At 35.7% G+C, this 14,608-nt stretch overlaps 2 protein-coding genes across 2 annotated transcripts; one reads left to right on the top strand and one right to left on the bottom strand.

Moving 5' to 3' along the window:
- Positions 1 to 252: 252 nt before the first annotated feature.
- Positions 253 to 4,573, bottom strand: LOC106169710 (putative E3 ubiquitin-protein ligase makorin-1). The gene is made up of 7 exons (XM_013549295.2): positions 4,416 to 4,573; positions 3,228 to 3,353; positions 2,858 to 3,099; positions 2,192 to 2,433; positions 1,506 to 1,720; positions 1,103 to 1,213; positions 253 to 907 (listed from the first exon to the last, which is right to left on the bottom strand). The coding sequence occupies exons 1-7, from the start codon at positions 4,454 to 4,456 to the stop codon at positions 589 to 591; spliced, it is 1,296 nt and encodes a 431-aa protein (XP_013404749.1). The 5' UTR covers positions 4,457 to 4,573; the 3' UTR covers positions 253 to 588.
- A 115-nt stretch (positions 4,574 to 4,688) lies between these two features.
- On the top strand, positions 4,689 to 14,263 carry LOC106169709 (uncharacterized). The gene is made up of 6 exons (XM_013549293.3): positions 4,689 to 4,849; positions 5,684 to 5,792; positions 6,251 to 6,486; positions 6,791 to 6,929; positions 7,388 to 7,579; positions 10,857 to 14,263. Exons 2-6 carry the CDS (start codon positions 5,714 to 5,716, stop codon positions 11,150 to 11,152), a joined length of 942 nt encoding a protein of 313 aa, XP_013404747.2. The 5' UTR covers positions 4,689 to 4,849; positions 5,684 to 5,713; the 3' UTR covers positions 11,153 to 14,263.
- The last annotated feature ends 345 nt before the right edge of the window (positions 14,264 to 14,608 follow it).

The following is a 14,608-nucleotide window of genomic DNA, read 5'->3' as shown; positions in this document are numbered from 1 at the left end:
AGTGTGATCTTTTCAGAAACCGAAGGGGAGGGGGGGCAGGACCCCCCCTAATCCCCAGTGCGTGGGATGGGACGGCACCCAACCCACGTCCTTCCTCTCTGGACACTGACACCACACGACCATCCGGGCGGTAAAAATAGGCAAAATATATATTTGCACTCGAGTCCGAGTCCGCTTGATTGGGCATGCAAAATATGAACGCAGACAATGCTTTCTCTTCCCGCAATATCTTACAACTGATTAACACAACGATGAAGTTATACTATTTATTTCCCTGATTATTCACAATAAACTCATGCTAAAGCTATTTAGAATTTCATTCAATGTTATCTTATGGCATGATGAAATTTTTAACTTAATGCATTGTAGATATAAATCCTAATACACGAACTGGACATTTGTACTTTGGGTATAAGGTTCCGTTTAGAAATACTGCCCAAATATACTTTATATATAGTACACAATGTCCGTCTATTTACCTGTAAACATCTAAAGCTGTAAATGAGTAACAAGTGTAAGTAATACAAAAAGAAGGTTTTTTTTAGAATTTCTTTAAGGTCTATTGTTCAATCACGCACTCTCCTCTAATCAAGAGATAAACAGAGTTTCGTCATCAGAGTAGTCTTCACTGGAGTCTGACATGTCACTGAGCCAATCCACGTGAAATAATAAGTGGTCTAAAGCATCTTGTAATTCTAATTCTATCATTCTTTCTCTCTCTTCAAAAAAATCATGAAGAAGAATCCTTTGAAAGGTGTCTAAATCTCCGTCGGCATTTTGTCTCCTGCGTCGCTGCCTTGGTTGAGGTTTAGCTATGGTTCCATCAAGATAGGCGTGGAGATAGAAACATTTCTCATTGAACGGACACTCGCCTTTGCCTCTTTTAAAATACTTGCAGTGTTTTTCCCTGAAAATATAAGAAGAAAAATAGAATAACAGCTTCATCACGTTATATCCCAAAAATATGAAAAAAAAATAGAAATATTGAAGACCACTGAGAACAGAAGTATTTCTTAATATCAATCTTTATCCACTAAAACAAAACACCCTACAAATAATAGTTTATAAAAACATGAGGTGACTTGAAAGATTTTTCTCATACCCAAGAGCATTTTTGTATCCTGCAATCAGCCTTTCTTTGTCCTCCTTGCTCTCCACCCAGTGCTGACTGGGTGTGACAAAATCCGACTTTACACGACACTCTGGACAAGCTCTGTAATAAAACATTTAATATTTATTTTGAGTTGAGGAAAGTGTAACACATTTTTGGGTGTACCTCATCTAAATATCACTGTCTTTGAACCTGTTACTCATTTTGGAAATAGACTGACTGACACCATCAGACTGCTAGGTTGTGTTTACAAAGAAGTTAGGCCCATCCTTCTCAGAATAATCTGTTTACTTTGATAAAATTCAGCCCTGCAGATGATACTGGCAGTATTTTAGACCTACAAGATATGCCACATTCATAAAATTTTGCACTTTTGCACTTTGACTCAACATACCTTATGATTTTATTCTCAAACTGTTTTGCACTCCTCCACTTACGGATACAACTCAAGCAGAAGACGTGAATACAGTTTGAGAGAATTCCAAATCTTCGCTCACTAGGGGGCATCTTTTCCAAGACAGTCTCCATACAAATTCCACACACTTTGTCCTGGCTCCTAGCAACCGCAAATGAAAGTTCCATGTCTTCTTCATGCTGTTTGATACATTGCTAAGGAGACAAAAAAATATGAAGTGATAATTGACAGGACAATGGATGAGTTATCTCTGCAATTGAATTTCTGATACATATTAAGAACAATGAATTTAGAATTGCCAAAATTACTTGCTTTTACTTAAACAATATACATAAAATGAGCAACACTCGATAAATAAAATGAGCAGTAACTGAAACAGTTCTCCCAGTGAAGGGGCACTGAAATTCCAAATAGCTTGTTGGTACAATCTTACCAAACGAGTATTGCTTATTATCAGTTGCTCTCACACTAATGAAAGAAAAATCATAAATTTAGAAGCTACAGATTTGAAACATATTGACAGGTATTGACACTATGAGTTCACAATGACCAGCAATGCATATGTCCCCATTCACCACTTAGGTGACAGAGACAGATGCAGGAGATCACAACGGTTGAAGACATAACAGAAAAAAAGGAATAGAAAAGGAAATAGATATAATTACCTGCCGATGTTCTTCTTGCATTTTCTCATCAAAGGGATGTATCATTGCCTCTCCACACAAATCACACATTTCTCCATGTAAGTATGGACACGCCTCTTCATAACGACAGTACCCCTTCATGGCAAATGGACAAAGTAAGGTCTGAGCAACTTCAGGGTCAACATGTGGGAGGGGAGATGTGGGGATGCTCATGTCAGCGTCAGGAAGTCCACTCCTGGTGGCCGAGGAGTAAGACAGAGCAGCTGTTCAACAAAAAGGAATATATATATAAATATCAATGATATGAAAAACAACTGCAATTCTCAGAAAAAAAAAGAAATCCAACCATGTAAGTAATATTTATTAGATAAATTGGATCTTGCACATCTACTGTACAGTAAAACTATAGCCTTTATTTACAGAGGCATTGTCAAGACTGATGCTAGTTCAAATCTTTTTTTAGATAGCTTGTTCTCCATAATTCACTTATTTTTTTAAAGATTTGAAAATATTACCCTGCATAAAAATTCCATTTTATATAAAATGAATAAATCCACTTTGGATTAAAAAATGAAGAGCTAAAAACTTTCCAGAAAAAGTTTTTTCTTAAATTGAACTGAAGAACATAATCTTTAGAAGTACTTGGTGAAAATCATCTGTACAAGCACGAGGGATCCAAGGCATTACCTGCCCCAGCGTAGGGCTGACCAGGTACGAACTCTGCGGCCTTGACCCACTTTTCTGGATCCAAGGTCACAGAAGTCAGATCAGTTTCTATTCCACTGTCAGCTGAACCAGTCTTCTTCTTTAAGGTGACCATTTTGTGTGAGGCACATTGGGAGTCTGCTTTGAGCAAAGGGACAGGTTTTGGTGCAGGGTTCTGAGCAATATGTTTAGCTGAGACTTCTTTGGGTCTGGTGTGGTCATATCTGAAATATTACCAGAGAGTTTGTCTATTTTTCTTTAAAAAAAAAAAAAAAAAAAAAAAAAAAAAGAAAGAAAGAAAACTGCCCACAGTGGGAAATTTTAATTCTGTCATTGTTTCTTTCCTATTTACCTGCAATGATTGCCATAAGTACAGTGTCCTTTGAGGTAATAGCGGCAGATGTTGGATGGCCTGTTGTCTCTGTCATGGGAAAACATGCAGTGCTCCCCCTGGCGGCAAACTCCACTTGTGTAGTAGCTGTAAAGATAAAAATACTGGTTCGCAGGTTTTGTTAAATGCTGGCTAAAAAGACACTGCTTTTATAAACTGATTGCAGTGACTCTATGTGATAACTTATTTCTGCTGGCCAGGCTTTTGTATAAAAATAAGGTAATATAGAATTTTAAATCTGTCTAATTGGGGTTACCTGAAATCTTTTATTCAGGGTGATGAACTCGAATCAATTGCTGCTGATAGACAGTTCCCTTAGTTATGTTTGTGCACAATTGAGGATTTAAAGATAAAATAATTGTCATGCCTCTGATCTAAAGCTCAAGGTTCAGTTAGCATGGCAGCATGTTTTTTTTCTTCTGAAAGTACTGTTGGCAGTTCAGTGTTTGAATAAATAAGACCTTCATATGATGCCTTAACTGTACAGTTTATAGATATTATCTTTTTTGTTCAAACCAGGGGCAGATTAAGGCCGTCTTCTGGGTCTTCCGGAAGACGGTCAGAATTTCAAGTTTACCTTGATGGGTATGTAATTTTTTCTCTCGGAAGATGGTCAAAAATGGAGGATGGATCAATAAAGATAATTCGGAAGCCTATCAGAAAATATCTCTGGATCCGCCCCTGCAAACTTACCACATGCTTATTACAATATTACTGCTGTAGTGCTCAAGAGGAACTTATTAAAGCTTAGAAATGGGGAAATTTTGCACTTTTTACAATTTACTAAGCAAATTACCAGGTATTTGTTAATTCTTTACAAGTAAAGTGTATCAATTTCCGCAATTGCACTAATACTAGTACGAAAATCCTTATATACAAAGGGCGTAAAATTGTTTATTCCACACTTTGTGTACATACTGTGTTGTAATGATACATATTAAAATCAATCGCACGGTGTCAAGTAATTATTGCATTATTTTTATAACGTCATAAATTAAATATGAGCATAAAAACACCCAGTTTTCTCAATCATTTAAAATGGCTGTTTAAATTCAAGCAAGTGCAACTGAGGTTCGGGTGTTTTATTTATGTACTACATGAATTGTTTTTTGCAGCTATGTCACTGTCATATGTCGAGATTCAACATACCGGCATAACACTTGACCACGGGGAGATGCTGCTTCCGCCATTTTTTGTTGTTATTAGTCATCTCCACACATTTTCCTTTTCTTCGCGTTGACCTCGGTCTCAGATAAACGTGCTTGTATGAAATTTGGTAGGGCACAGGTGCAATCGAGGCTTCCTCATTGTGCTTTGTTGCAAAAGCCCTGCGCAATCACAAATGAACATTCAAATACAAATTATATTTTGTGAAAGTTTGATAAATTGCAATAGAAAAATTAAAAACGTGTTTCTTTTTATTTTGATGACATAGTTTAATGGGAATAACTGCACTGCATGACATTCCTGAAAAAAGCCGAAACAAATGTTCGATTCTGGATGTAGCTTTGTGAGAGCAAGGGTGTAGAAAGAATGATTAGTAGATTCCGGTTAAAAGTACAGAGGTTACTTCACGAAACAAGGTAAATCTTTAAACTTCTTCATTTGAGCTTGCATAAGTCAACCTACAAGTGACTTCAGGCACAAGGCTTTATTGTATTTCTGTCAGTACAATATACGTCCCGTCATAGTTGGTAATCCCCGTGAGAAATTCCCCATCTGTTGTTCAGAGTTTGTCACTTATGATATGACAGATAAGAAAGTCTTATTTGTCAAAATATAACTATTCAGCAGTTATTTTTTTAAATATTTTTTGAAAGTATTACCACAGGGGTGACTAGAGTTACATATTTAAGTTTTCTCATATAAAACACCAAATGATAATAATAATAATAAATTGAGCAATGACACTTTTGTTAATGCGTGATCATGATTTTGTGATTCATGCCAACGGTTTCCATGTCGCAGAATGACTTGCACCCAATTATTTAGTTGACATGCTTTGACTGTAGAATAGGTTTGCCTGAACCATGACAGCTAGTGTATCACATGTCAATCGCCTTAGTCAGCAGAGGAATCTCAAAACCATCTAAAATGACTCTGCTTGTATGCTTAGAAATACTGTACCAGTTTTCTCCCCCCAAATCGCCACAACTCTTAATATTATTTGGGTCTTATTCTATTGTTAGTCAATGTTGATAAATCATGCATTTTAGATGTGTAACAATTGTCTGTGATCATGAATCATCTTCATTTTATAATTTTGTTTGTTTACACCCAGAAATATGGAAAAGATACAACACATAAATTAAAAAGCAACACATTGGCCAATATTGAGTGCATAAGGAACAGATTAAGATAAATATATTTTTCCTTCATATTTTTGCTTGAATAAGTATACATGTATCTTCTTTCAGGGAATATTAAACTAGCATATTATTAGAACAATGAGGTGTTCAGGCTATAAGCTCTTAATTATAGCTGCTTTGGTGTGTGGTGTATGTAGACAGGCAGAGGGCTTTACAAGTAAGTATTAACTAGATTTACTGTTACATTGTCTTGATCAACATAATATCAAACGTGAGTTATCATATTGAACAATTGGTTGTATACACGTACCAATCTTTAGAGGTGTGGGCACTTACACTGCTGATAAAGCTCATATCTTTGTTATCTGTCAATCTGAAAAGAAATGCACCTTGTTTGAAAAATGTAATAACGTTAAACCTTATCACCGTAATTACTGTTGACCTCAGTTTTTTAATGTTAAACATGGTATACAGATCATCTGGGCCATCCAACTGTCCTAACAAATCAAATTGTCATGTCCTAAAAATCTTTTAAAACATTGTAAGAAATATTAGCCATCTACTAAGAAAATTTTTTTGGGGAAAATTTGTGTATGATACTATCTAACATGTTTTAATACTCGAGATTGTGTCCACCATTTTTCCCCATTGTGTAGTTCTTTTTCTTTTTCACAGGATATATGGATGACAGTTCTGACTGCAGCCAGACTGAAACAGTTACCAGTTATGGAGAAGTGACTGTCAAAGCTACAGGGACTGGAGGATCTGCATTTCTGCCATCATCTTGTAGAATGACCTTCAAAGCTTTTTTAAGTACATCTAAACTGAAAGTGACTTTTGATGACTTTAATATGCCAAATTGTGATACAGACCTCTTCATTTATGAATCTTTTACAACTACATCATTAAGGGTGAGTGAGAAAATTATGTATTCTCTCTCTCTCTCTCTCTCTCTCTCTCTCTCTCTCTCTCTCTCTCTCTGCAGAATTGTTGGCTTGTCCTTCTGTCTTTTTCAATCCTTCCTGTCTTCAATGGTTTCTCACTATGTATCTTTCTGTATATACCAGTCCCTAGTGTTAGTGTCTAAGCTGCCCTTCTTCCCAATGTTGGAACACATGGTGGAGATTATTGCTCCAGAATACTTTGATAATGGGGAACCCAGCTTAGAAGCAGGTTTGTGAAATTTAATTGTAATTTTTTTTGGGTTTGTTTTAGGAAAAACTCTCCTGTGGATCCAGCAAACCCACTAGTTTTGTAACTTCTGGACGGTATGTAACATTGTTCCTCAGTCGTGGGACCTCTGTTGGACACCGTTTTACCATAAAAATCAGCGCACAGGATGATGACACTGATTGTAAGTTTATTGGATCAGAAAACTTTGTTGAAAAGTCTTGTTCATATGTATATACAGTAGACTCTTACTCAAAAATGGGTTTGATAAAACCACTAAGACTGCATCAGTTAAGAAGTAAGGGTTAATTTACAAAATGTTATTTTCAGTGCTGTTCTGAGTTAGATTTTTTGTTATTGTTATGGGTAAATGGGAGTAGCTTCTTGTGATTGTGCTACTTTCCAGTTTCCTTAATATTGAAGACATTCCTTTTCTTTTGACCATTTTGAGGATTTGTCATTTTCTCTCTCTCCCCCTCTGATACAAAAATATACTTCTGTTTGAAGTTTATTTTGGGTTTAATTTCAGTACCAACATTTCTTGATTTTCAGCCACCAAGTGAACCTTTAATCCCCAAACCCTCCCCCCAATCCAAAATGGCCCCTTTCATTGTAAGCATAACATTCACTTTTCAATTTCAGATGATTACAGTGACCTCCCTGGAAAAGTGTTCAACCTTGCTATTGGTGTTTTTGTGGCCATTGTGGTTGGGGTCGTGGCCGTAATCGTGATTTGCATTGTTGTTTGTATTTGTTGCTGTTGTCGTAACAACAGAAGAGGCACTGTCCGTCAGCCAGCTGCTGCTGCTGCTACAACCACTACCACTGTTACAGGTAAGGTTGAGGGTTAAGGTCATCTTCTGGGATTTTAACTCTTTCTCTAAGATGTACATAAATTAAGTATTCTAGTTTAGGCCACACTTTTTTAATTTTATGGATGACATCCTGCGCGCGCACCGATTTTCGCCCGTTCTCCGAAAAAAAAAAAAAAAATCCCCCCCCCCCCCCCAGCCCCCAACGAAGTCGGTTGGCGCAAACGTCATTAGTGAATTTGCCAGGAAATGAGCTTTCTGCGCATGCGTATTATCGCCACGTGGAAATGTGGCCGCTTTGCCGTCAAATTCATCTCTAGGATAACTTTCAAATTACACGACAATTAAAGTCATAAAGAGAACGGGTGCCGTCGTTTTGGATTGGTATGCCATTGATATTGGGCATGGAGATATCACCTTTTTACAATTGTGCGAAAGGCTGGCGATTATCGCCCGAAAAATTTCAGTGACATTCTGTACAAAGCAGCACATAGGCTACCAGGTTTTCTGTAGCGAAAAAAGGGTCGACAAGGGCGTCGAGGTATTTGGTGGGCTGAAGGTCGGACAGGCCACCTGACAGTTTGGCCGTGTGAGTCGAAGTAGACAAAATGGCAACGTCCGAAATGACCTTTAATAGATTTGGTAGTATTAAGCATATCTTTGCATCATTATTTTAAACATTTCTGTGAAGTGTTCAAAATGCTTTAATATTCTGAGAATACGAATAAAGACACACTGTTTGTTTGATATTTGTTTTATTGATTGCTATACCAACAAAATGCATGAAATAACCTTAATAGATTTTGTAATAAAAAGTATATCTATCCATGACTTTTTTTTACATTTCTACGAAGTATTCACAATGCTTTAATATTTTGAGAGCATGGATAAAGACATATTGTTAGTTTGATACGTGTTTCTGTGGTAAAATTTGTGTTTCCAGCTGTGTACTGACAGCATTCCTTTACTTAAGGACGCTCTCTCATATTTCAGATTTCATATTTCTGCCCTAGCGATTTTGATTAAAATTGTAAGACAAAATCTTCTTACCATATGAGTAAAAAATATGAAAAAAAAATTGGGGGTCACCACGCTCGTTTTCGAGAGGTGGCGTCCCGAAAAACGCTACGTTTATTACATTGCGTTATATGGGGATTTTGCCAAAATGCCCTTAATTTTGCTGAAAAATGCAAAAATAAAAAATTCTGCCCTAGCGATTTTAATATTATGTGGATATGTTATAGATCTTGGTAGACCTCAAAGAAATTTACAAAAAAATATGTACCACACCATGCTTGTTTTTGAGCCAGGGCTGCTTGAACATCGATTTTTATCAAATTTACATAGGAATCAATGGAAATTTCCAAGCAAATTTAAATAAATGTGTTTTGTATCGTGGGTTTTTTAACTCATACATTTATTTTGCTTCCATGAAAATTATATTTATACTTCTCTGCATCAGCTAACCAAATTTCATAAAGTTTGCTTATCCCATTCATAATAAATAGATATTAATATGTTGAAAGTATCAGTTGGATTTCAGTATGCCTCATGGAATGCCGCCATATTGGATTTTTCATAGGCTGGACCTACAAGCACATGTATCAATCTCTTGTGACTTTTATCTTCCTATTCCTTTTTTCTTACTGTTTTATACATTTTTAACATTGAGATAGCTTGATAGATTGTTTGCTTTGTATATTTTAATATACATTGTTTAAACAATGTATCAATTTCTTACTACTGTTTTTTTGTGTTTGGATTGATTTCACTGAGAAGAAAATAAAGACCATCTAGACCTTCTCTTTGAAAAGCAATTACAAATTCTGATATGTTAACCATGACAGCTTAATTTTTTTCCTACACATGGAGAAATTATTTTTTTACAAACAAGGTTTTCTACAGAATTTGGTAAAGGTTTCACACAGGATTTAGTCAATTGACTGGGATAAAATAATAAATCAGAAAAAAAGGATTTTCTTCACTTTCATCATTGCAAAAATTAACTAAATTTTGTAACTCAAGACTATCTTTTAATGCATTATGGGCTGAATAATTTCTGTGAAGTAATAAATTTACAAACTAAAGTCTCTTGTTTATGATTGGGTAAATTAGGATAAAGTTGGAATAAAGTACACTTTATCTTCTAAAATATACTGTTTATTTTCCTAGCATCACAAAAGTATTACATGTATCTGCATAAAAACCCTTGGTCCTCTGTGGTGTGTTTTATGGTTTTGTAAGAATGACGTCGCAACACGCCAGGCGGGTGCACACCGGTTGCATCTTTTCTGGAGAGCTGAAAATCGCACTGTTTGCAGGTCATATTGTTCAATAACATACTTAAATCAACAACAAAACGCCATGAGTCTAATTATTTTAACTTATTGTGAAAGAAGAGAATTGTTTTCAGCATACAAATCACGGTAACTTGACCCTGGGTGATCGGAAACCAATGCTGAAGAAGGCAATGTCTTGTTGCACACGTCGTAACCATATGACAAATCTCCGCAATACACTTTGTGGTCAAAATACAAGCCCTTGTGAATGTTTTCCGTGAGATAAGATCATGTCACTGCTATACAAGCCTTACTAAAACGCTCTTTTCAATCCCTTCTTCGCGTAACTTCTTACATGCGGTATTTGTAAACAAAGTCGCAAGTGGGTACTTTACGTCGTAAAAGACCAAGCGTTCACTCATATGCAACGCATAGTTGACATATTCGTAGCGCTTCGACCAAAATAACATCAAAGATTTCATACAGATTTCTTAAAAAGATGAATTACGTATTTTATTGCATGTTTTATTTTCATAATTAGCCGCTATCTCAAAAAACTACTCATGCGCGAAACCTGCGCAGATCGCAAAAAAAGCTAATATGAGAGGACTACCTTAAGCAGTATTTTTTTTTTTGACCGTTTTTTTTTTTTTTTTCGCCCTCTCGCACCGATTTTGGGGTACCCAGAGGATGTCATCCATAAAAATAAAAAAGTGTGGCCTTATGATAAATTGTAGACCAAGAATTTCCTGTTGGAGATTGATGGGGTGGAGCAGGGTGGGGTGGGGTGGGGGGGGGGGGGGTGGAGACAGAGGGATATAAAGTAATCTTTATGACTTTACTCAGAGAATATCTGTACTCTACAGCTGGCAAGATATGAAACAGAGTGAAAACTGGATATTTAGTAACTGCGCTACAAATTTGAAGAAAATGTTTATGATAAAGTAGTTGTATTACATATCAAAGTTCTCTCTTAGTTATTCACTGAAATACATAATCTTTCTCCCTCTCTCTCTTCAGGCAGCACAGCTTATCATACAGTTCCCACCAGTGGGCCCCCAGGGTCTTACCCCCCAGGCGGTTACGCACCTCAAGGATACCCACCAGGGAGCACCCCATACCCGCCCCCAGGGGGCACCCCATACCCGCCCCCAGGGGGCACCCCATACCCGCCACCAGGGGGTACCCCGTACCCGCCCCCTGAGTCCACTCAAGGTTACCCAGCACCCCAGGCATATCCCTCTGCTCCCCCTGCCTATGGAGAGGTAGAGTATTCGACAAATAATGATCAGGTCAAAATGGCTCCTCCTCCATGATGGATAAATCTAGAAACTGTATAAGGACCATGGTTGATACTACAGTGTCGTGATGGATAAAGAGAAACTGCATGGCAGCCATGTTTTTTTTTTGCCATTTCACCCTGACGGATAAGTAGAAACTGTATGATGCCATGTTTTTTTTATTTAATTTTTTTTGCCATTATTCCATGATGGACAAGTAGCAACTGTATGGGATCCATGGTTTTTGCCATTATGCCATGATGTGTGACCATGGTCTTTAACTTAAAACATTGTAGATACTGCATGGTAGCTATCTAGAAAGTGTATAGTTTATGGGGATGAATGCCTGCAAAATTGTATATTTTTCCAGAGTGGATGCCTTGAAGCTTACTATTCAAATGTTCCTATAGCCTTTTGATTTGCCGTAATGCAAATATGAAACTAAGCTGTATTGTCTTGAAATTGCATTTATGTTGATTTGGTCAATATAGTGAAATCTGTTTGGTGGCTTGTTGATTGAAAAATCTGCAAAATGTATTACCTCCAGTTTTGTATTTGGTGCACTAGTACCTCTGTTTTTAGAAATTTAGTATTAGTATAGGGACAATCATGAAAGTTAGATGGGATTTTGAGAACTTTAGTTTATCTTGATGCTGCCTGGGATTCGATACTTTAGAACTGGGCCCCGTAACTCGAAAGCATCGTTAATCGAAACTCGATTAGCAACATCATATAGAGGCTACAGTGTATTATGTGGGGCAAGTATGGGCGAGTTATGGAATCAAGACGCTTGTGCTCGGTCGCAATGTGCGATACTTTTGAGTTACGGGGCCCTGGCATAACTAGAAATATGTTATGTGCAATTCAACAAAAATCTGTTAACACTGATGAAAGAATGTGTATCAAAGTGTTGCCAGAAGTTATCAGGAATTGTATGCTGTACATTAGAACAACCTAGTGTGAATACTAGTATTATCAAATTAAATAGTCAAACGTTCATAGGGTATAAGACTTTGTAACATACTTACTATATATAATATATAGTCACTGTAGTATAATAGTGTTGTTATAGATTTTATGGCTATTGTCAGCTGATTTTATCCTAAGTAGAAAGTATATAATATTAGTCCAATTATTTTCTGTTTTTCTTCCATCGATGTTCATGTATAAAATCAGTAAACGTGCTCCAAGTTCCAATTTTGTAGCTTTACATTGCAGCTTCCCATGTGGTACAAATGGTATTTTATGTTTCAAACAAACATGTTTATTGCTGAAAGTTTCAGTGTATTATTCAGGTAATACCATGGTATGTTTTCCTTGTAAATTTGTAGAGTCCATTGCCTTTTATATATCACATTATAACACTGTTGTAGACAGTTATACCACTGGTATATATACTATTTGTGTGCTTACTGGAATTAAGGCATAATTCTGCTTTTAGAACACATGTTCATGTACATATATGCTCATGCTTTTAATTATAAATGACTGATGTCTCGTTGTAACAGGGTTTCTCCCAAAAGTTTTTTCCTGTTATGCATATTTGCATAATATATGGTACTCATGCAATTTAAAACTTATTTTCTTACTTCTAAGTAATACAGCAATACTGCAATAAAAGGGAGCAGTCTCTGTACTTTGATCCAGCGGTATGAATTTACACACATTTGTTGATATGGTATTCTTTGCTATTTTTGATATGAAACCATATCAATATGGCAGCCAGATTCCAATTTTCTGCCTATATGGAGATTTTCACAAAAGTAAAAAAAAAACTTTTTGAAATTATGTATGGTTCTTTCATTCTTGAATGCTTCCAAACTGAGAGCTGATGTATGTTTTGTCTTGCTATTATGGAGATTTCTCACCAATTTAAAATGCCACTTTTTCAAACATTTTCATAGTTCAACATTTATCATATAAGTTGCTCACTTAAATGCAAACTTGGTGACCTAAACCCATCTCAGTGTTCAAAATGTTTTAATGAAAATTGTGAAATGATTATCAAATTTTTATGTTGGAAATATTATTTATCTTTTTTGTTTGCAGTTAGAAAGATATTGTATTTGCTGTCTCAGAGGCCATGTTGATACAAGATTGGAGAAACAATTTGCTTTTTGAAAAAATATCAGCCCAAATTGGTTTGAATTCTATGTCTTGTTATTTTTATTGATTTGCATGGTATTTTTTGTGTGCGTGCATGCATGGGCATGTGTCCCTGTGGGCAAGCACTTTGTAGGTTTATTGTCAAATGACGAGATGGGAGCTTTGGACTACAAACTAACTGAATAAAGTATTACATTGTCACAGTTAAATGGTCATTGCAAAGATTTTTTTTGCTGAAGACTTGAATATTTTAGATTGAAAAACTGTTAAGAGTTCAGTGAAATAGATGTGTTGGTGTGTTTGTTTCATTAGAAGTAACTATGATTAGGAACATAATGAAGATGCAGCGTCCTAATAACTGTTAGAAATACACTACATGTGTGGGATTGTGTTCTGAATACAAAGCACTTTGTTTTGTGTTTAGTTTGAATTAAGTCTGGGAGATCTGTAGTAAGGAAATGTACCCTAATTTAAAAACATTTCTGTTCTGGATGAAATAATGGTGCCTTCTGTTTAAAGGTGCAAACAGCGGTCTTCTATTAGCACAAGTGAGCCATTTCAGAAGCTAATAGAGCAGAGAGTTGGCATTTTCACAACTGTATTGATGTTTGTTTTGAAATGTTTTAGTGATATTAATTGTTGGAACATAACATTTACAAAACAGATATGTTTCCCTTGAAATATTTTGTTTCAAAGTAAGTGATTACCATCACTAAAACATTGCTCTAGATGTGAAATCAAAATGTTGTGTTCAGGTTTTATATATATATATATATATATATATATATATATATATATATATATAAGGCAAGTTTCTTAATTGCTGGCATGCTTTATCAGGAATGGAGAAATAAAAGTCCAAAGAATAAAAAATTTTACCAGTAGGAATATTGTACTGTTAGTTGGAGATGTGCATCAACATACGATAATTACTCTTATCTTTTCAATGGGCAAAAATTATCAAACTTTCAGATGAATAATTTTTTAATCACAAAAAGTTATATTTCTATATAGCGTTTGTGGTGCTTTTACTGTATTGAATAGTACTACAGAATAGCCTGCTGCCACTCAATTGGAATGTTCTAGTTTTAAGAAATTATGATCTTAAAAAATGCAGTATCTGTAAAATTAAATTTTTTCCATTGAAAAGAATGAGTAATTACCACGTGTGGTCTCCGTTATGTCTTTGTGTTTTCTTAGTAGTTACGATGATATTTTTATATGTAATTATGTAGATATATGTTATGTATTGTTTCTGTATACTTTTATGTACTGAAGCAGTTGGTGCTATGAAAATGATATTCATGTTACTGTTTTAGGCCTTGGTTAGAATTTTTGTCAGTACCTGAACTACTTTTTTTTTGATAGTTTTAAATTTTCTGATCA

The sequence above is a fragment of the Lingula anatina genome, chromosome 6 (genome assembly GCF_051362555.1).
Source record: "Lingula anatina isolate TDL-2025a chromosome 6, LinAna3.0, whole genome shotgun sequence".
Classification (NCBI taxonomy): Eukaryota; Metazoa; Brachiopoda; class Lingulata; order Lingulida; family Lingulidae; genus Lingula; species Lingula anatina.
The sequence above is the reverse complement of the archived record's forward strand: the minus strand, read 5'-3'. Positions and strand labels throughout refer to the sequence as shown.